At 36.0% G+C, this 24,004-nt stretch overlaps 1 protein-coding gene across 1 annotated transcript in view; it reads left to right on the forward strand.

Moving 5' to 3' along the window:
* SLC41A2 (solute carrier family 41 member 2) overlaps positions 1 to 16,207 on the forward strand; it is a 58,133-nt gene extending 41,926 nt beyond the window's left edge. Inside the window, exons 9-11 of the mRNA XM_032207638.1 lie at positions 1,908 to 2,039; positions 3,033 to 3,181; positions 14,180 to 16,207. Coding sequence (XP_032063529.1) covers positions 1,908 to 2,039; positions 3,033 to 3,181; positions 14,180 to 14,365 — 467 coding nt within the window. The 3' untranslated portion in view covers positions 14,366 to 16,207. The remainder of the gene's footprint in view (positions 1 to 1,907; positions 2,040 to 3,032; positions 3,182 to 14,179) is intronic.
* Positions 16,208 to 24,004: the final 7,797 nt, after the last annotated feature.

Below are 24,004 nucleotides of genomic sequence, written 5' to 3' on the forward strand. Positions count from 1 at the left end.
TGCACACATCCTAGGAAGTATGTGAAATCTTGCTTTTTTGTGCCAAAGTGGTTTATGGTTGCATTGCCACAAACCTCAAAACATGCCTGGAAATTTAGCCCTATTTACTTTTATCTTTCATTTCTTTTAATGCTATAAAAGATAGGATAGTGAGAGAAGAGTTAACTAATTTTATCTTTTAATATTGTTTTGAATAGATCGGTTATTGCAGTTTCTAGCCTGCTTGTAATTATCCAGATTGCTTTTATCCTCTTTTTTTTAAAGCAGAAACTGTTTCATATTTTCTAGTCATATGGCACCATCCCCAGCTTTGTAGCTTTATTAAAATGCAGTTTTACATAACAGCTTTTTTGTAATTCAGTCACAGAAATTTTCTGATCTCCATCCAAATGTAGTGCATTGATCCTTCATTTTACTTGTGTCTCTCTTTTCTTACCTTATTCTCATTAGTCAGAAGTATCAACATTATTGTTCACATTCAGAAAATAGACTTTGGACCCTACTGGATTGTTTTTGATGTTGTTTCAGCCCCTCTTATAGTTTATATAAATCCTTTATTTTACTTCTCTTTCTCTAGTTTGTTAAAAAAAAAAAAAAAAAAAAAAAAAACTATTATTCTGTTATTTTAATATTCTTTGCAAAGACTGACTCGACATTTTGACTGTTCACATTTTGTCCCTCTACCTACCTGCAGATGAAGGTAGGTTTGATAATCAGTCTTTTATTCCATGACTTTTTCTAATACTTTATTTCCTGATATGTATTTGAAGCCTTTTGTTTAAAAGTTGGACCCCCTTGTTAGGTTCTGCCAAGAATTGTCTTTAAGCTGCAGTGCAGCAGAATATTTCCATAGAGTTCTCAGTTTTAAACATTTGTCCTAACCAGTCCACAGTCCCCAAAGGGATTTGGCAAATAGTTTCTTCTGCTGATGATAGACACTTGTTCTGTGACCAAAGCCCTGAACATCAGATAAGCAAATTAGTTCAACTACAGTAACCAAGGTCTTTCTGCTACCTAAGTAGGGAAAATATCCACATTGCTTCCACCTAATCATATCTTCTCAGAGCTATGTAAAGCATCTGGGAAAAAAGGGCATGTGTCTGATGTGCAAGTAGACAACTCTAAGGTGTAACAGCAATAGGAGAGTTATATGTTACTCCATTCTGAGAGTTACTCCATTCTGATATAACAAGTTGGTTTACTTTTCAATTCATTGAAATAAAAATTATTTCACAGAAGTATTTTTTTCTTAATGTGAAGCATATCAACAGCTGTCATGGAGAAGGTAGAATCTTCATCACTGCCATTCTTTTAAAAATTAGTTATTCAGATGGTTGTCCTTTCAACCTGAATTGTGAATGGCAAAGGATTATGGTTCAATCCAGCTCTGTGGGGAAAGGGAATGGATAGATTATTTCTTCAAGTCCTTTCCAGCCCTATGTGTGAGAAATCTGCATTTATATTTGTGGTAGTGACTGCATTTGCTCTGTGTTATTTATACTTACCAGCTATACTGAGCAAGGGAGCTAATTCAGCAGTGGTACAGATATGTATTACTTCTGTTGTTCCAGGAAGGATTTCCAAATAACAAGGAGCCTTAAAAGGCAGCTTCACCTATGAGAAAGTATCAGGTTGAACATTTTGAAGGAATTTTCTGCACTTATTACAAATTAAAGCTCACCCTGAAATTTCCAATATGGAGTGGTATATGTGATATGCCAAATTGTAGCCCAAGTTTGAGTACCTTAGAGATTGGTGGTAGCCTTTCTATAACAAACACACTCGCAGAATGTTTCTCTTTCTGACTTCTGTATTTAGGGGAAATTTGTAAAAATATTGCTTACTAGATTTAAAAAAAAAAAAAAAAAAAGTTGAAAATTTACCACTTGTTCCCTTTTGTATTTCAGGTATTGGTGGTAACCTAGTAGCTATTCAAGCTAGCAGAATTTCTACCTACCTCCATTTACATAGCATTCCTGGAGAACTGCCAGAAGAAGCCAAGGGTTGCTATTATCCATGCAGAACCTATTTTGGTACAGGTATGTATTAGTCACTTAGTTGTTAAAAATGTTGTCTCATGTCTCCTCTTTTTCCCCCTATATGACTGTACTCCCAGTGAGAGACAATTTGTATGCAATTCAGAGGCAGCAGAGGTCTGGCAGTTTCCTTTGCCTGCAGCTGTTTACATGTGACAATCACAAGCAACTCCCTGCAGGAGCCGGTGCATAGAGAGTTAGGGGGAGAAAGGCATAACTTTGGCAAGACTCAGACATAGGGACTGATCAGGCAGGGCACTGATGATATCAACTCAGAAGGATTTCAACCTTTAACATACCTTGTTTCCCTGCTCTTAACCTTCGTCATTTAACTCCAGAGTTCAATCTACTATCCTGTTTGGACCAAACTTTAACATTATTGCTAAGCCTAGTCCCTGTTTTCCATTCCCCATTTGCCATTTCTTTCTAGATTCTTTCCTCACAGTTTATTTCTTCCCTGTACTTTCCCCCTTCCTAACAACGTAGTATCTGTACTGAAATTTGATGTTACAATAGAATGTATTACACATTAATGTTTAGGAAATGCATTGAGGCATTGAGATGTGAAAATAGCAAATGTAGGATTACCTTTTAGAAACATAAGATACTTTTGAGGATGACTTGAGTATAGTGTCTTTCCTACAAAGGCTCTGTGAAGTCAGTGCAGCTCTAAAAAACTTGATGCTATTACATAAGTACAGAACCAAAACAGATGTAGGAAATGTACTGATTGACAGCACGCAGTTTGCACAGTCTCCTGGAATGGCCTTGCTTAACTTTACTGGCAGGCATTAGGGATGACTTTTTTACCCCTGTGGAAAATCTCAAGATTTTTTTTTTATTTTTATTTTTTTTGTGTGTGAAAAATAATTCCTGCTGTTCCACAATAGCCAATGCTGTGAAATTTCAAAATGTCTTTTTATATTAAAATAAAAATATGATGTAGTAATTAAAGAGACTAACTGAATTTTGTTGTTGTTGTTGTTGTTGCTATAGGAGTAAATAACAAATCAGCCCAAGTTCTGCTTCTTTTGGTGATTCCTGGACACCTAATTTTCTTGTACACCATCCATTTAATGAAAAGCGGCCACACTTCCTTAACTCCTATCTTTATAGCAGTATATTTGTTTGCAGCTCTGCTACAGGTAAGAAAAAGTACAACTTGAAAATGCTCATAGAGTTAACTTCCTGAAGAAAATCATGTGTTATCTTATTTCTGAAATTTCATGAATAAGTAAAAGAAGGTATGGTTATTACAGACTTTCAGCACAGTTATGAAGTAACTAATTATCTCCACATGCATATTGCTTACAAAGGTGTATCAGTATTGTGAGTGATTTTCAGAAGATTCATGACTACATTATCTCACAGTCATCCATCTTGCACTTTCTTTCACATGCTTCTTGGCACCATTGCATCTAAAACCCCAATCATTTTAATTAACTAGAGGGGAGATGGAGAGATGGAGAAGTAACACTTATGAATAATGAATACATCAAGAAAATTCTCAAAGTAATCTCCCACAGTGGTTTCTTAAAATGGTTCATGGTACTGTTTTAGTTAACACAGTCAAAAATGTAGCAGATGAGAATGTTATTGCTTGGTACATTTTTAACATTTATTAAAGTTTAAATTAGTGTAACAGTGATCAGTGGTCACCGTAATTGTATTAATTGTCAAACAGTGTTCATTATTTGGTGTATTCCTACGTAGTTAGTCTGTCCACACCCAGCAGTGGCATTTCATGAAAAATGCCTTTTGAAATACCAATGTCTTAATGTGAACTGATTTCTCTAAGAAAAATCACTAACATAAAATGAAATATTTTTGCTAAATCCACAGCCAATTTTTAGCTAAAACTTGGCTGAATTAACTGTAGTGCTTCGTTGTTCTTTCGAAACAAAAATAGAAATTTCATGTTATACAATAAAAATACAGTTGAATTATCCGTATGTTAAATGTATTATATGCATTGTTTCTAAAATTAGCCAACTTATTTTTAAAATGCAAACAATATCAATTTTAATTTATGTATTTAATTTAAATATGTAATTTTAATGTCCTGAATTGTCTGTGTTTATCACACTGCTATTTCAATAAGGATAGGTTTTGGAGACTGCTACTATTTTAATTTTATATGTGAATTCTATACTCTTTTGGTAGAATATAATTGGAAAGGTTCCAACCTTTGCAAGTGGGAACGTCGTAGTAAAAATTACAAAGCCATTTCTTTTAATTTTCCTCTTTCATGCTATTCCTAGTTTCCAGTCTTAAGACTTGTTTTATACTGTGTTTTCCTGAGGAAATTATGCTATTCATTCATTCTGTCTGTTCTATCTGTTTCTCCTTTCTAATAACTTTTGAATCCTTTGGCCCATTTCAGTCAAGTATTTCTAAGATTCAGGTATCTCAGTGATATGAAGTCTCTATAAGCTTAATAAAAACAGGTGGGGAAAAAGAGTCCCTGTTAATGTCTCTACTGAAGCTAAGAATGAAGTGTGTGTGGTTTCAGCCATTATTAGATTTCAACAATTTCACATGGGAGTCAAGCTCAAGGCATAAATCCATATGAAATCCATATGATTCTCCTGTTCACAGAACTACAATCATAATATGTTCAGGGCTACAAATCTTCTTCTGCAGCAAAGGACGGGGTAAGGTGTGAGAAATGTAGAAGTTAGCTAAAAATTGTCTGAAGCTCTAGGGCAGGATTTTAAGATCACACAGTAGTTCAGGGCTGGTGCTGGCACAAATACACACACAGAGCTGATTTTTGTAAATCAGAGCATTCAGTTTTGCAGTCTCCATTGCAGAATAAATCTCCATTACAATCCATAAAGCCACATCTGATTTTCTTGATTTTTCACCTGGAAAAGCAGACAGAGAGCTTTTTTTTTTTTTTTTCCCCTCTCCTTTTTGTAGATGATTTTTTCCCTCTTCACCTTCTGTCTTTAGCTGTACCAGGCAGCTTGAGATGTATTTATTTTGAAACCAAGTAACAGTATTGCACACACACTGTAAATTCTCATGGGTCTTGACAGATTTACAGTTTGGAACCCCATGGTTTTTGACACCTTCTGAAAATATTTAATGAGATTCTTTTCCTCGTTTTCATTATTCTGGCATTTTTCTAGTAGTGATTATCGTGGTATTACATAGCAATAATTACAGCAGCTTTTAATTTTACAGAGAAAAATTCTTGCATTAACCCATAAATCTTGAATGCATTTTACTTACCTGTCCTTCTGATGAGCTTCCCAGCTGCAGATTGTACATTTTTCATTTCTCAAGGAAAACACTTCAATATTAGTACTCATACCTATTCCCCTTTTCACTGAAGTCATCTACGCACCTGGATATAGTAAAGAACAGTTTTGAAACTGTCATTTATTTTGTGTTTTTACAAACGAACATCTACTGATCTCATTGTTCCAGAAGTTTTTATATTTTTGTCCTTCCAATGACAGCTTTTCAGCTCTGCTGTAAAACTGAAAAACCACATAGCTGATTACTGTCATTTCAACTATCAACAAAACAAATCGAATGACAGTCTCTTGAGCAATGAAAGATGTGCGTTCTAGCTCTTTTTTTATAACGTATTGGACTTTGCATTTATTTTCAGTTTGCATGGAAGGCATCTGAAAATAGACGTCAAGAATTACAATCCTTCATATAAAGAAAGCTTTAATACCTTCTCTTCCATGTTTGAGATTATCATTTAATAGAGCATAGGGATTCCCAAAGGTGAGAGTTAATTACGGTTTGTCCAGCGTTTGAGGAGGTTTGATGCCAGTATTTTGCCCTTTCTAAGTCATTTCCTATATTTAGCTGGAGGGGGTAAATGAGCAGCTGAATAATTATTATGGCAATATACTACCTATCTACATTTTTCCACTATTTAAAAATACATCTGCCAAATTAAAAAAAAATAACAACAGCAATGTGAAAATTATATCTTTAAAAATCAAGTGACTTTTGTAAGATTACATGATTATTTCATGATATATTTTAGAGTGGACTGAAAGAGATTTTTAATTATCTTAAAAATCTATGTAATATTTTTGATTATCCAGCCCTGTGTTTCTTTAAAGTGGAGACAAAGGGGTTAGGGAAATGACAAGATTAGAACTGGAATGTTAGAGTAAGCTGAAAAAATCAAGGAAGATTTTACACGAAAGCTCTAATCACAACTAATATTTATTTATCTGTTGCTCTCAGTTTATGCTATTGTACATTATCTCTACAGTAAATTTGTAACATAAATGTGAATTCCTCTATTTGGCATTTTAACAAGACTTTTTCAGGTTGCCTGTAAACTTCAGTGTACTTCCCAAAGTGATAAAACATGATTTATTTGCATTGAAAGCTCTATACAGTATTACTGAAATTCCTGTCAGGTAGTTAATTTCATTTTCATTCAATTCTGATATTATCATTGCTTGATTTATTTTTTTTTCACCACTAATGCCTACCAGCTTCTTCACTCTCTTCCTACCTGTTCTTAGATAGTCTGTCTCCTGAATGTTATATAACTGAAATATTTATGGAAAATAAAAAATTAAAATAGCATGCAATTAACAATATGATTTAGTTATTATACACTATGTAGTAAAACAAAATGTAGTTTCTCTGAACATGCATTTGTTCTAAAAACATTAAGTGATTTTAAGTCATATGAGTAAACAGTATTGTGGTCTTCAATTTCTCCTCTCCGATTCTCTATGAGCAAAACAGTTCAAGTTTTCTAGACATAAGAAACCACAGAAAGTGTTTTATTTTATTTTGCTTTTATTTCATTTTCCTAATTTAACAGCACAGTTGGTTCTGTTCTTGAAAGACATACAAACTGTTGAAATGTTCTTGAAATACATTTACAATAAATAAGTTCTACTGAAATCCAAGGCAGAAATCCCCTTCACTTCAGTGAGACTAGGATTTCACAAATATGTTTTAATAAAGATAGGGAGAACTGCACACATTTCTATTAATCTGCATTCAGATTAAAATTTTCAGACTTGGGTCTGATCTGTGTTTATGAATGTTGGCATCAGAGGAAAATATCTAAATCAAAAATATTATGAGGAATGTCATCTATGTACAAAGGCACCTGTAAGTACATAGGATACTTCACATAATGCAGCATACAGTAGCTGAGCAAACCATTATGCACTAGTGAAAACCACTATATTGATCGTAAATGAGGTTTGGATTTGATGAGTGGCATCTATTTATGAGGAATTTAATTTTCTTGAAAATTTTACAAAAACAAGTCACACAAACACACACCAGTATTCTGCATGAAGATACAGTCTGGCTTTGGGCCAATAAAGAACACATTAATTAATCAAACTGCTCCCCACCTCTACCCCAACAAGGGCACAAGTATTTTTTAAGTTTATAAAGCTACGCACTGAGCAAAGTTTCACCTTCTGTCATGTCAACCTGAAGCAGAATGAGAGCAACACTGGAACTGCCAAGCCATCAGTACTGGCACACTGCTCCGAGCACTCAAAGGCAGCCTCTGTTCTTAATACTCTCACTGAGCCAGTAAAATGCCCTCTAAGGAATTTTCACACCTACTAAGCAAATCTGAACACACAGTTACATTAAATACCCAGGGAATAAACAAACAATAGGAGGTTCCCAGAGCTATTACCAACCAAATTAGTAATTTTGAAGTGTGGTTGTTCTTATGCAATGAAGATCAGGTGTCTACCCCTGAGAAGTAACCTCTGCAGTGCCTCAGAGCTGTTTGAGGCAACAGAAAACCAAGAATTCAGCAATATTCATAATGACTTCCTGCACACATTAAAAACATCTTGGACTTTGCAGTAGTCTGAGGATTTTAGCTACAGTATGGGCTACTTCAGTGTGGAAAAGTAACTCATGGGGCATACTATTCATCATATAGAAATAAGGAATATTGTGTTTGTACAAGAACTATCATTGCATTTGAAATGCAGCTTTTTTTATCTAATAGGAAGGATTACTTCCAAAGCATAGAAGCGTAGAGGATGTAACTACTGGAGAGACTTCATGATTCAAGGAAATATGGAAACTAAGGTCCAAACCTGGACAGTTCTGCCTGTTCAATGCTTTTTTGCATTGCAGCATGAGAAACAGACTTGCCAGATTCATTGGGATCTGAATGTGGCCATCACTAGCTCTTTCACTTCCAGGCATGTTGCAGCCAGTGGTAGGAGCCTGGCTCCAAAAAGTCATTAGCAGGGAAATTATCATTTTTGCCTCCAGAAGGCTGTGTAGGTAGCATGACACACTGAGCTGCGCTTCAGCTGGTACAGGTTGAACATACCTGAAGACTTAATGGTCTGTGTTGCACTCCTAATCCAGACATCTGGCAAACAGCCTGAAGTTAGGACTGCCTTGGTCAGACCAGGGTGTCTGGCAAAGCTACAAAGAAAGCAAGAAGACAGTCAGGAATTTGGATTTAAGCTGTGGAATAAAGAAAAGTTCATTCACACAAAATTACATGGATGCAATCCAATTGATTCAGAAACACCTTCAGCTAAAATGGTACAATCTTTTTGACTTAAATGCGGTGTTAGTCTTAGATAAATTTATGTTTTGTTGTCTGGGTGGTTGGATATCAGAGTGCTGTGCACTTCAGACAGAAAGCAAGTAATTATACATACTGCCTGTATACATGCAACATGAAGGTTTTATATAAAGAATTGAACTGGTATTACCAAGAATGCCTTCAGCCTGCAGATAGGCTCCTGTCCTTGCTCCCAACACAATTGCTATGCAGAGTTTGTAACTTGTGTTTACTGTTCTTCTCTTTTGTCTCTGGATTGACAGATAGCAGAAGCAGTGTCCATGCCTGGCCACAGTCTGGCCTACGAGCACAACCCCACTGACACTGGCAGTGTAACGCCAGTTTATTGTGTTAGGCTATGAAAGGAGCGTCAGACAGACATATGTGTTGCCTTTTCTTGACCTCGATATAGTGGCAGTAGTTTCTAAAAGAGTGTGGAGAAATGCATGGGGTTTATAATGTCTTAATTTGCTGCATCAGGAGTTTCCAAAGCTCATTACCCAAAGTCCTAAATTAGCTTGGAAACTGATTTAAGTTAAACTGGTGAGACTTTTGTGTATAGACATGCTGCAACTGCTTGCTGTATCCATTTATGTACTTGGATTGAGTCCAGGAGGACAAAAGACTAGCGAAGTGTATTCATTATTGATGAGTGTTGTTTGAGAAGCAAGCTGTTGTATAATGAGTGGGCTGGATCTTTTGCAAGGTATCCATGTTCACTACCAAAGAGAATGAATCAGTGGTTCCAAACCACAAGATAGCTAAAACACAGACGATGATAGCAAGAGGGAACAACATTATTTCTTTTTACTGCCAGCCACAAATGCGTGCTTGGAGAAGACAGACAGTGACTATTTTGCCCTGGACATGATACGTGTGTAGAGCCTGCACAGACTACAGAATTTTGGCTGTAGGCAATGGAAATTCAGCAAGTTCAGCATAAATCTGTTAGGAATGCTTTTGAGTTACTACTTAGTTTCACATTAAGTCATCAAAAGCCATTTAAAATCTGAGAAATGTAATGTATAATTTCAAAATTTACTTGATGAAGGGTCAAAACCACTAAAAGACCTAAATCATAAATTTGATGAGAATGATGTTGGAGTCAGGACACAGTAGTCTTTAGAGATCTTTAATTGGGGCTTTTCAATAATAATTCTACCCATATATATATATATTATATAGAATATATATGTACGTGTATGTGTGTGTGTATATATATATAAACTTACTGTTGAATTTCATGGATGTATATGAATTATCAGGAGTTACCAGACCTTTTAATGGTTCCATTATAGGTGAATTTCAAGTCAGTGTGAGGTTGAGAGTAAAGCAGAATTAAAATTCACTTGAAAAGAGGTTACCACAGTTAATTTGCATCTATGTTTTCAATCTAAAGTAAAGGAACAAAACTATTTTGCAATGCACCTTCAGGTGGAAACAATTTAAGGTGAATCAGCGGTACTAATAAGATTTAGAAGATACTGTCCATCTAAGCCATGCAAAAGAAACTGCTAAAAGGTCTTGGTTCTGCATACTAAACTAGTAGCTGCATTTTAATAATGCCCATATGAAAAAGCAAATCAGAGCAATCAATGTGAAAGCTATTATCAACATGAAAGATTCAAATCATTTTCTTACAGAGATTATGCAGTTGATTGTTACACTTTTTATATTTTTTATCACTTGCCCTACTCTGAATTTGACACACATTCCCTGATTAAACACAGTCATCCCATATGAAAAAAGAAAATTATTATGGCATCCTGCAATGTATCAGCTAGGCTACTGAGAGTTTAGACAGCATTATGAATGTTTGGAGGCAGTTTTATATTTTTTATTTGAAATAATAGATTTTTTGAAGTCATGAGGAACTGATTACATGAGAACATGCAGATAACTTTTAGAGGTCCTTACTGCATGCAGAAAAAAACAAAACAAAACAAAAGAAACTTTTGTTTAGCTAAACTTGTTATTTGTATCTAAAGATCTGCATGGAATGAAAGCAAGTTTTGGCAAGAACAAAGGAAAAAAATGTTTCAGAGTGTATAATGTTCCCATTTCTAGTTTTGTAACCATTAGATTAGAGCTTTAAGTAGTGAGACTCGCTTTTATTTAAGCATCAGTGTTCAATTTCAGTCTCAATATGATATTTCTGATTTGAAATGAATATCATAAAACTCAATATTTGTAATTAATTTTTATTTCTGTCCTTTCTGTCCATAATAATATGCATGCTTACACACCTTATTTTCAGATTCTTCATCGTTAGGGGTTAATAAAGACTTATCTCCTGCTCTTTTCTTCCCTCCCTCCTTCTCATTCTTATTGCTATATTCATTATGCAGTGTCTCTCGTCTTCTGTCTTCTGAGGACCTATTTTGGATAATGTGTCTGATGCATATTTTTACAAATACACATTTATAAACAGAAAACATTAGTCATTATTGGGATACTCGTGTTATATTCCATTAGTCTGGTGATGTCTTTAGTTTCATTCTCCTCAATTTTGATTGTTTTTCCAAAAGAGTAATAACTTAGTGTTGCCTTCCTTTAAAAATATTAAAACATCTGGAATTTTGCCTGTATTTTTGCAATCTTTGCTCTGGGCTTTCTTTTCTTTATCAGTGACTATAATATCTCCCTTTTTTTAGTCAGATCTTAATATGTATAGGTACTAGTTATTTTTTTACCTTTCTTAACCCTCAGGGTTATCTCTTTCTTCAGTCTTGAAGAATTCCTACAGTTGAGTTTCATAATTCTACTACTACTCATCTCTCGTGTTCTTGTAAAAGGCACTTCATTGTTCTCCTCTTCCTCTGTATATTAAACCATTTTAAAATATTAGCTCACATATGGAACAACAGTTCTGCATACATTTTCAAACTTCTCTTATCACTTCCCTACAGCATTTCGTGTTAAACAGGTGATTTTTGTTTCTCTTTTTTTTTTTTTCTCATTTTTTGTTTCTAATTTTTTTGTTTCTCATTAGACTTTTCTGTGATGTTGATACCTTTACTTTTTCTCTCAAGAACAGCTGGCTTTCAGTTTCAGCTATGCCATCTGCATGATTTGTACTGCTATGCCATCTGCATGATTTTGCTGAAATGATTAGAGGTCACGGATGAAGCCCAGCAAAAAGGGCTCTGCCACTAAACCGTAATGTCTTGTGTAGTCTTCCACCTATGCCTTAGTAACCTTTCCTTTTTATTAATCTTTGCTCACCTTTAGACTTCTCTGTTTGCCCTGTTTTTTTTCTCACCCGTCAGATCTTTGCAAGTGACTTTTCTTATCACTTTCTTATTCAAGAACTGTCTTACTTTCAGAAAAGTCAGCAAACTCATAGTAGAGCTTTTGTTTATTTTTGTGAAAAATAACAGTTGATTTATGACCTTGATTCCCCCTTCCCCACCCTTAACATTCATAAAAAGAAAAATCTCCTCAAAGATTTGAGTCACATTGATTGACTTCTGTCTTGCAACACCAACTACTGTGGCTATACCTTTCTTACCAACTAAGTAACCATTTCCAAAAACTGATCTGTACAATTCTCAAATGCTAGTGAGCCATGCAAATGCATGATGATAGCATTATTCCTTCCCCACAATAAAGACTAGTAAACTATAGTCCCATAATTTATCCTGTAAGGACTCTGGCCCAATAGCCATCATACACTATTATAACCATCAGCTAATAAAATGCATTATAACTTTTTTCCTATTACTTACAGAAGCCAGGTTTGTTGTATTTTGCATTATATGTTATGGACCCATAAGTTAATATATCAAAAATAATTATTTGTGAAGATTCACAGAACTTAATTTCCAAACTACCTAATTTTCACAAAAGTCTCAGTCAGTTGCTGTAGGATGGAAAATATATGGAAAAATCGAAAGTTTTCATGTAATGATTTTTAAAAGACAAAAATGTATACTGTCATTTAAGATGGATGGTGTATGTTATATCTAATTGGTTGTGAAATATAAATACATTATAAATTATTCTTGGAGTGAATGCTCTCATCTTCTAATAGAACACGCATAACTATTGTTGCTGTGGGGCACTACAGAGCCTTCTGTGTACATCCTGTAGGGAATGGTAATGTACAGTATCTTTTATAAACAGACCTCTTTTTGTCTGTGGTAGAAGAAAGAGCCGACTCAAAGAATCTGATAGTCTTCCAAAGAAAACATCTGTTTTAAATATATTTGTTTGGATTCCAGTAAGCACACCTAGGACTTGCATAATTAGCTTAGACTACAGAGTTCCTTTTTCAGCAGATATGTTTATATAAATAAACCATGCATTTTTCATGAAGCAAATACAAACCCCCCAGGTTTGTGTTTTAAAATGTACTTTTGCAAGGCAAAGATTAATCAGGTATAACTTTTTCAACACAAATTTTTATATGACATTTGTTTTACTGTATTTTGTATTGCTGGGAAGAGTCTTGCAATGATCATATCAGTATTTCAGCAAAGGAGTGCATACATGTATAAAGATGTTTTTTATTTCAATAATTGCTCACTTAAGAAATAAAATGAATTTTGTACATTTTACTACTTTCATTGCTGTTCTTCTAAATGTACATAATAAGACTTCTTGAAAAGCAATATGGTAATAACTCTTAAGTTTATGCTTCCTAAAGATCTGATTAACTAAAATGCATAAAATATAAAAGTTTATCTCCGCTTAAGCAGATTTGTAGAAGAGACAGGAAATTAGTAGTCTTTTCTCCATTCATCTTGTGCTGTGCCACACCACATGATTCTACTGAACCAGAATCTCGTATTATACAGCTGCGCAACATTAAAAGAATTCTTTTCTAAAACTGGATTAATAATTATGCATACCTTTGGTATTAAGATCAAACTTCCTGAATGTTCAGGCATTCACAGTTGGGAATGAAATCTTTTACTTTGGGATGAATTCAGCCTGGAGTGACAATTTCTTAATATATATTGCAGGTGTGCCTTATACAGAAGGGCTGAAGATGGTATTTCATGCCTCAAAGTAGCTGCTAGGCTGTTTTCAGTGGTTCATACAGTCCAGGTGAAAATGTTCCTAATCTGACCCCATATTCTTTATATGGTGTCTGATTTCAGGACTGATCTAGGTGTCTGGAAACAAGAGCTCTGCCTGTGTTGAGTGCTTTCATCTGGGTAACATCAGTCAATTCTGAGTGATCTTGAAACCCCGGTTATGCTCTCACTATACTCAGAGTGATGTCTTGTGTAGAAAATGCAATCACACATTTGGTTGGTGTTTTTTTTTGTTTGTTTGTTTGTTTGTTTTGCCATTGTCAGCAATCCTCAAGAATGGCCCTGTTGAAGAATGCTATCAATGATTCGTTATGTTCTTCCTACCCGTGTGCATTATTTCCTGGGAGAAATGGACTAAGTGTCCCTGTCTCTAGTTGTGGGGAGTTTTAATCCAAAATTAATACACCATAATTATTTAAAATTTTCAAAAGCAGTAGTATACAATATTGTTAAGTACTAAGGTGATAATAATGTTGGCTGTTGACTCCCTTTCAGTGGAATTCCAATGATACTAATACAGATTTTGGTCATTTGCTGTTCTGTAGGTGTTTACTCTGCTATGGATTGCCGACTGGATGGTGCACCACTTCTGGAAAAAAGGGAAAGATCCTGACAGTTTTTCTATCCCTTATCTCACTGCACTGGGAGATCTACTTGGAACTGCCTTACTAGCTGTAGGTTTTCATTTTCTGTGGCTCATAGGTGACAGAGATGGTGATGTCGGCGATTAATTATTTCAGTGGATGCAATGACTTTTCCCGGAATATTGAGAAGATCAATCATTCCATTTGAAGGTCCTCAAAATGATCGTTCCATTTGGTCTGAGTAAATCAAGGTGACACAGATATGAAACAGCCTTAATCATTTTGTTGTTGTTGTTCTGTTTTTGTTTGTGAAAAAGGATTGATCAAGGAGGATATTTGAGAACTTCAGACTGAAAACAAGGTGGATGGCTGCTAATTGAAAATATCTGAGTAGACACAACCAAGGACATGTCAATCCATTATCACATTTTAAATTTTTTAAAGATCTGGTCTTTTAAATGAACAATTTCTTATGTGTAGTGCAAACCAGAACAACCTTCAATCGCTCATTCAGTGGTGACAAAGAAGAAGGTAAAAAACAATCAGTGGCTTGCCTTGTCTTTTTAGCCCTAGAGGAAAGTGGGTACATGTTTTCATATTCCCACAGAGGTGGTTAGGAGACCTCAGTTCTCTTTCATAGACGTTACCTGATTAGTTGATACGTTCTTAACTTGCAATTTCAGTGCTGTAACTCTGTGACCGTTGCAGATAATAACTGTTACAGCAATTTGAACCCTAATTGTCTAAATGTGTTGTCTCAAGCTTTATTGTATACTAATATGACCATCATCATTTCTGAAATCAGACACTTGAAAAGTGTCTGCAGGACTGAGCCCTTTTTCTTTCTGCTAAAAAGAGCAACCTAATCATTTTTGCTGTTGTAATTTATTATAACGAGAATATAGTACAGTCATAGAATGTGAGACTGACCTGATCGATAATAATGGATGAATTATTAGAACTCCTTGTGCTGAAAAGTGTCTTTTCATTTCGCAACTGAAAAATGTTTAACTAACTGATATTAATGGTGTTGTGATGGCCAGTATCCTGACTTTAATGAAGTATTTAGAGGTGTTGAATCAAACATAAATACTTACCCCTGATTAAAACTTAGGGTATATAAGATTATGTTGCATTTCAGGCACCTAGGAAGTTACGTGAACTTCTGAAATTCCAGAGTTATCCATGTCACCCATTTCAAAGCAAAAATCTCCATTCTTGCTAACAGGATTTCTGTTTTCAAGTTCTAGAAGTAATACGGTTAGTAAGGAATGACTGCTGCTGAATGATTTAACTTATTTCTAAATCTCAGTATTTCAAATAATACATTGATCATGAGGACTCTGGTTGTCACTTTGGAAAAAAAATGTACTAAATGCTCTGTTTTAAAATCTAGTGGGAGTTCCTCATGGTGTATGTTTTTAAAGACTACAGCGTACATCCTAAATGCATAATTATATAAACATGTCAGACTTTAAATGTTGTGATCAGATGTTTTAAATTTTGAGACTTAAATTAGACAACTAAATCCATATATCATCATATGTTGTAAACCAGTAAACATTAGTCATGCGAAGTATGCATATAAATCGTCCCTTTTAATTTGATGGACCTACTCAGATGAATTAAGTTAATTATGTGCATAAGTGTTAATGGGACTTTTATAGGTGTTTGTCACCTTAAACTCTGTGGAAATTGAAAGTGTTTGCAATTCTGAAAATTAAACCAGCTATCCAGTGCCTACACATGGATTTAGATGCCTGACTTTTAGCACCCTCATATAAACATTTTTATTTAAGCTTTTTCTTACGGTTATATGGCATAGTTGTTTGAATGAATCATATGTATTATGTCTTTTATTATGTGAAAGATGAAATCTTTCTAACTTCAGGTTCTCTGACTTTTCTTAGTTTGTATTAATGTTATTTAAAATAGTTGTATGTAGCGTTGCAGGAAATATTCCCATTAAATTGTTTAAAATGGACTAGATGTAACTCTAGTTTTATTTTTTTTTCAATAATGGCTATTTATTTTTGGTACAGACTTAGATGCAAGATTTTTTATTCTAATAGAACTGCCATCTGAATTGCCATTTCAACTAAATTGCCATTTCAAACACTTTTCTCATTAGACTTCCTGGATTCTAAAGTCCTTTTTAAATGACTTCCAGAATTCATAATAATTAAAATTTCTTGAGATACTTGTGATCTTTGCTTATATGACACGTGAGGGAACTGTGGTGTCTAGCCATAGCAGTATCCTTATTGTGTTAAATATTTTCACAGTAAATAAGCAACAACTGCTGGTACAGCCTGTGGAAAAATAGGTGAGTGATTAGATTGCAGAACTGGGGAGGAAATGTCAAATGGGACAAATCCAGTGAAATTTGACAAGCAGAAATGTGTGGTCAGGCTGGAACAATCTGGGCACAGTAACAATAAATGATGGGAAAGCATAATGGGAAACATGGTACTTTGAGAAGAGGAAAGTCATTGCATGACTGAGAGCAAAATCCGTATCGTGGGAAAGAAAGAGGTGCAAACTTTCACACAGCATTCGTTATGAGAGGCAGGAGCAAACAGAAGGTAGTTATTTGGAGAAAAGAAAAAAAAAAAAAAAAGACACAGCCAAGCTTGTTTTTCAGGAAGGGAAGAAAAATGTAGCTGGTGTTGGAAGGAGTTGGAGAAGAAGTGGAAAAAGAGGTACTTTGAGGAATGGTGGATGCTGGAAAAAAAATGAACGTACTCAGTAAAGTATGATTGAAGAGGAGCCTGAGTGGGGAAAGAAGCGTGACATTGATGAAGCAGAGAAAACCTAGACATCTGGAGGGGGAAGGAGTAAATAATCTATGATGTGGAAAGGTTTTTGATTCGTATGTGGAAGGGGCATTTAAAAAACATGCAGGTTTGCTAGCTCTTCTGCACAGTAGTATGAAGGAAAAAAGCTCTTATGCCCAAGTTTTGGAGGGTATATTATTCTGTTGCACGAGGATAACATGGGAGAAGGCACAAAAGAGTTACTGGATACCAGAGACTCTATCATCTGCTCAGAAACTTTACTAGGTAGACAAATTTTAACTCTGGTCAAGTCAGCCTTACTACAACATTCCACCAACCTGATTTTTAAGCTTATCCTCGTACAAGTCAGTTATTTTGATGTGTGTGTGAGTAAGAAATGTTACCAAAAATTCTATTAAAGATAGGTATCAAATCCTTTTTTGTACCATTCAGAGCATACAATCGAAAGGGACAGCCGGAGATAGTACTGTCTCTTGTTAACAAAGCAGATATATTTTATAAGCTTGCAGATAAAATGACAAATTCTTATTAAAATGAATTAAATATTTTCCTCCCCTCTAACTGGAGAAGATTCGTTTGTACCTCCCTTTATAATTTCTAGCATAATTAGGGCTATGGCTGATTGATTGACATCTATTTGCTTTTGTGTCAGCATGCAGCACTTTCTTTAACTCTTGTTCACATTACCTCATTTAACTTATTTAAACTGCAATTCACCTTAAAGCTCCTTCTGCAGCTTCTTGTGCATTCTTCTGACAAGCTAGACCAGCCAGGAACTCCAGTGGCTTTGCCTTTTCGAGGTGTTATCTGCTACCAGATGCCAAGTAACAGTCAGAGCCGTCCTGCTTGGCCATTCCTACTCTTCTTTCCTCTACTTAAGAAATATCCGGAGAGTTAATAGAAGTAAGGGTGATTTATTTGAAATGTGCATTGTTTGGGATTTTGAAGGATTTTGTGACCTTCTCAATTGTTCTATCAGTGTGCTTGAAAGGGAACAATTTCATTTGTTAAACTACAACTAAATGCAGCTTTAAATTTGGAGTCAGAAGCATTTTATACCATGGGTCTTTTCTTCTTCCATGCAATGCTTTGAAATGATTTTTGCAATCTAGTGAGTTACTGAATTATTCCAGCTTATTTTTAGAGTAATTACATAGCTAAGACAGTTCCACAGCCTTATTATGCTATTTGACACAGGGAAGAGTGCTTCTTTTAACTATTTGGATCAATATTTTGAGGTTTTTAGCATCACTATATATCTTACATTGATCTGTGATATTTAAATTTGTGATATCCTCTTCCACTCAGTTTATAATACAGTTTATAATACAGTTTATAATACATTAATTTCTTTGGGGCTTTTAGAATGCTGATGAAAAAAATGGTGAGCAGCAAATTAATTTCAATTATTTTTGCAATTTACCAACTAAATTAGACTTTTCTCATACAAAGATTAAAATGGCATGAGGATTAAGGCATTATAAATGCAGAATAGTTTGCAGAATCAGGGCTCCAAATAAGACCTATCTTCTTTTTAATGGATTTGCTATTTCACTTCAGTTTTGAGCACCATGCGAGCTCTCTTAAGTCCAAGAATAAGGCATAATACACACATTGGGAAGCGCTAGTATAAGCACCCTGTGAAATGAAGTGTTTGAAATTCATTGTTGTTATTATGGTAAAATTGCTATTGCAAAGAGGAGAGTCTCTTTAGAAGAGCAGAAAATAGCAATATAATATGCTAATTAAATTACCAACTGCTTAAAAAGGAGCAAGATGATGCTCAATAACGGTGCTGAAGGTTCCAGAGGCAACGTGAGGTCTCCAGTGTGATTTTTCTTTTCTTTTTGGCCAGGTTGTTCTGTCATATGCTCTATTAACTGTGATTTCTAATCCATTCCTAATGGAGTCAGTCTGTTCAGTTATCTTTTAGATCATCATTTTTCCACATACACTCCGTGTTATAAATCGGTTTTCAGTACATAACGTTGGGGGAGGAAAGAACTAGTAGAGGCATGGTTTGTCGTGAAAGTTTCCTTCTCATATTCATGAAGTCTTTGTATTAAATTCAATGAAAATTTGATCGTGTCATGCAGGATACTCTAGAGAACCTAATACTAACAGAACATGCATAATTCATGACTTAAGCTATGAACCGACATGTTTAGTAAATATGCAGAACTGCCATATTTTGTGGGGGTACCCAAGAGCAGTAATGTAGCCCTTAGCCATTCAGCATTGTCAGGCTTGGAGAACAAAGGGCTTCTCAAGTGGAAGTAGAGCTGTAAACTCCCTGTGCTGGATGGGCTTTGCTTTCTCTGCAGCTAAAACTCTAGTTTGGTTTCAGTCCTACTAGTTGTTTACTTGATGTGCGGGACAGTTCCTCATATGCTCTATTTACACGTTTATTTCTCAGTTCGAACTATTCTTGAAATTTGTTTCTTTTATTTAAATAGCTTGTTTATGTGATTTAACATTCTTCAAATTGCTCATTTGGGAGTTTTCTCTGCAAGAGTTGATGAAAGTCTTGAGAAGTCAAAGAAGCGTCTTCCCCGAATAATTTGAAATCTGCTTTTTACAAGTGAAATAGGGTCCTAAATGCATTATTTCATAGACATCTTTGGGAATAATTGACTTCTTAATAGTGCCGTGAGATTTAATATCTGTAAGTTCTCAGATTCACATTACAAGTTCTACTACAAACAAGATCTAAGAAGGATTTTATCTGTTTACTCATACTTGCTGTTGTCTCCTGGTTTTGATTAAGAAGTTGTTGCCATGTCCTGGCTAAAGCAGAACACCATTAATAATAACATTGACATTCTAAAGGATTTTCTAAAAATCAGGACCAATAATACTTGTACAAATTCAACTTATATTTGGGAAGCAATCATCCACCAGGTTACTTTCCTATGAATCCTCTTAATTTTGTTAGTTTTAGATCAACCATTTTTTCCACTCACTTTGAAGCAGGTGTTTTTCACAGTGCTGACACATCCTTTTTTTTTTTTTTTCTTTTTTTTTTTTTCCCCTCTTACAGTATCCAAGGTTCTGGAGAAACATTAAATGCTTCATCTCAGATGTTCTGAATACTGAATCAATTTTTACTCAATGCAATTTTAGACGTGGTTGATTAATTCTAGTTCTGGGGAGATGGATGGTAGCTTTCACTTAAACTAGAAGAGTGTGTCTGGAATTTGGAGATTTTCCAAAACAGAAGTTAGCTCTTTAAGCTTAACCATGTTAGATAACTGAGATCAGCTGAGGTACTGAGATCATCTGAATTCATGTACAAAATTCAGAGATGTGAATAAACTACTTATCTAATACATGAAGATTGGCTGATCACTCTTCTGGCTGTCTCCCGTTTGAGATCTCACTTGCTCAGCCTGTTAATGCTTCGAGATTGTCATTGTGGCTTCTACAGAGCCCATCCATCACGGCCACTAAGTGCTATGGTAGTGTAAGTCTATAACATATATATGGAAATTATGGTCCCCCTTCTGTAATAGATGACATTAAGGCTTTTGAAAATGAGTAAACTAACTAAAGTCCTCACAAAACCTGCATGCCATTTCTGCAAAATGAAAGGTTTAAAATGCTGTGAATTTAGGTACTGAGACAGCCTCATTCCTAGGTTTAATTTCCAGCCGGCCTTTGCTCTGTTCCCAAAGCTGAAAGCTGATTCATTTTGTTAAGATTTTTATAGAGCACTGTAAGACCACCATGCCAAAGCACATGAAACCCTGCTCCGGGAGATACCATGTCTGGTTGTGGGCTCTGGGCATGAGACTGACATATCTATGACCGTGTTAGACCCTCAGAGAGAACTAAATCCCTTACTTTGACCATACCATCTTGACCTTACTGACCATATCATCTTGACATCGAACAGGCACTATCTAGGACTGGCACTGTACTCAACACACAGTTCTGGCTGTGTGAGGTTCTTCACCTCCAGCAGCTCCATTGCTGGAGGAGCAATCACCAGGACAGCCGCTGTGTTGCTGGCACAGTCCGTGCTGGTTACAGAGTAAGACTTTGCTGAAAATTGGGAAAAAACCCTGTCCATGCAACAGTTCCTCCAACCCATCTGAAGGTGTTTAGCACGCTATCCACCCCCTGCTCAATGGGCCTTTGTCCCATGCAAGGTGTCTCAACCATCTGCTTTCTCTCTCCTTTACCTTGTTGACTTTGTATGGGAGGGCAGCACGCAGGTACCGCTACACTCGGGGTTCACCATGTTCTCGTGTCTTACTAGAGGCACAGGGGGATGCAGAAATGTCCACTAGCTCAAAGGAAGTCCAATACCGGTGTTTGGTACGAAAAAAAAAAAAAAAAAAAAAAAAAAAAAAAAAAAAAAAAAGCTTTTTAAACATTTATTAAGGCATGTAAATATTTTAAAGTATTTCGAATGAGATTATTGCATTACATAAATATTTAATATGTACAGAATCTACACTTAAAGCTCTGATTAATGCATACATACCTCTGGAATAGGTATAGCTTTCAGAATTGTGCTAACAGAAACAAACCTGAACATTTTTAGCACTCCCTGCCAGAAACAAAAAAATGTCCTATTATAAGAAAAATGTAAGAAGCTTCTCACGACATGGATTCATTTGTCACATGTAATAACTGTTCACCTTTCTGACTGGTAATTCCCATTCAATTCCAACATCACACTCAGTTCTATGGCAGATTACTGAACTGAGGCATTCAGCACAAAGCTTGCTGTTAGTTACCTGATTATTTGGAGCCAGAGCACACCTGCAGATGCCCTGCTTCCAGGTTGTGTCATGGCTACGTGTATCCCTCACCTACGTTCAGTCGTGTCTCCTGCTAGACAAGGACCTCTGAAAGCCCTTTAGGTATTCTGGGTTCTTTTCCAATGCAAGTCCTCAGGTCGATGATGAGGAAGGCTGTGGTGTTGTGTACAGCTGTGTGCTCAGCAACTTGCCCGGTTTCCCTGCAGTGTTAGGAAAAGGTCAGGCTGCTTCTTTCTCGAGCAGCCAAAGAGAAAAGCCAGCTTTGTCATAGCACTGACACCAATTCGGTTCTTCTGAAGCAGGTGACATGGCCAGGAAGCCCCAGTCAACAACCCACAATGAACTCAATTGCCTTCATACAAAATGGTCAGAAAATAGCTAGCCACGTTGGATCTGCATAGCAAACTCTCATGGTCACTTGTTAAAAATGAACCCCTGTGAGTGGCAGAGGGTTAGGATGCCCCATTTTAGGATGCTTCTCCACAGTCTGATAGCCTCTGAAAAGGGAAGGGCCCGGCAATGCAGCAGGCAGCAGCATGCAGTTCACGTCTGTCCTGAGGTACACCCAGCTCACATCAGTCAGATCTCTGGCACAGAAGGAAACCATTAGCCATCACCAGCATCTCTTCAGCTAATTATCCCGAGGCTTTTTATTTGATCAAAGGAAGATGTGAGTGTGCTATTTTACTTCTAAGCAGAAGCACACCTGGCTGAGTACATCTACTGAAATGTTCTGCTAGAGGGAAAACGAGCATCTCTGTCTCCAGATGCAAATCTCTGCTCACCTGAAAAGCTCACTTTGCATGACAATTTGATAATAAAAGAGGAGTTAGCAGTAACACCCATCACAGGGACTGTGACAGCACCTGCAAGCAAGAGGCTGATTGCAGCCTCAGCCTGGATTAAGGTATGAAGGAAACACTGTTCCTAATGGCTTCAGGTGGAGCCTCTGCCATTCAAAACCCAGCACAGAATGTCTTAAACCTGACACCAGGTAATTATTTTAGAAGTGCTGACCTGAGTGCTTTCCATCTGACGTCTTTACACTGATGAAAAATTAGACTGGAATTAGACACTGCAAACAAAGCGTGTAACTCCTCGCTGAGAAACTGGGATGGAGCCTGTGTGTTATCATCCAGCTGCACTTCCCAGCATGGCAATACTCATTAATGTTAGACGTGAGTCATTCATAGGTTTATGGACACTTCCAGTAGCCCTGGCAAAGAAAGAATGGCCAGATAACCTGACACATGCCACCATAAGCAAGGCAAGATCGTTCACTTTGTTGTGGTCTTCAACACTGTCCTCTGATTTCATTCTAAGTATCTCACAATGAGACTCCCAAAATGTTCTGCAGAGGCTTTGCATCTTAACTTTCCTGCCATTCCTTTTCCATAATTACACAGACTTAATACCTCATCTGAATTTCACTCAGCTGTTCCTCCTTCTAATTCTTGCACCATTGACTTTAAGTTTTTTTTTTTTTCATAAAAAATAATTGCAGATATAATTTTTGAAAATTTCCTAAGTGAAAAAGGGAGTCTTAAAAGCATCTGCTGTAGGAACGATACATATTGCACATAAAATCTTATTGCATATACAGCAGTAACATTTTTATGATAAAATAGCAAAGTACATTAATACACAATAGCTGAATTGTTATCTCTTTCCATAGCACTGTAGGAAAAACTCCCAATAAATCACATATACCTACAATCCGAGGAAGGAAAATATTTTGTTTTTTCTTGAGTGTACGGGTGTCAGCTTTTACATGGATGGCTCTGCAAACAGCTCTCACCTTTCCATAGCTATGCTGCATGGTCTGATTTGACTTTTTTTTAATACAACTGTCTCTTGTGGGTTTACAAAATGGCAAAAAAAAAAATGCATCGATTGATTGCATTAATTGAGTGAACCATTATTAAAACAAGCAAACAGACAACACCTATTTTAGAAGTAAAACAACCTGTTTTATCTGGGTACAATGGTTTTCTGCTAAGATAGGTCTGACTAAATTAAGCCTAAGAAAGGCCGAGGTGATGCCTAACTGCTGGCTTTGTGGAAGCCTTTCCAGGAAGATGGGGGCTGCAATGGGCTTCTGAGGGATGTAGCACTGCAAATTGCTGCTGACACCATGGAGACCTCTCTCTAGCTGAAAAGTCATGGATTGCCACAGTATAATTCTATGTTTTGGAATAAACTGAAGCCTAATGGATTAA

The sequence above is a fragment of the Aythya fuligula genome, chromosome 1, assembly GCF_009819795.1.
Source record: "Aythya fuligula isolate bAytFul2 chromosome 1, bAytFul2.pri, whole genome shotgun sequence".
Taxonomy (NCBI): domain Eukaryota; kingdom Metazoa; phylum Chordata; class Aves; order Anseriformes; family Anatidae; genus Aythya; species Aythya fuligula.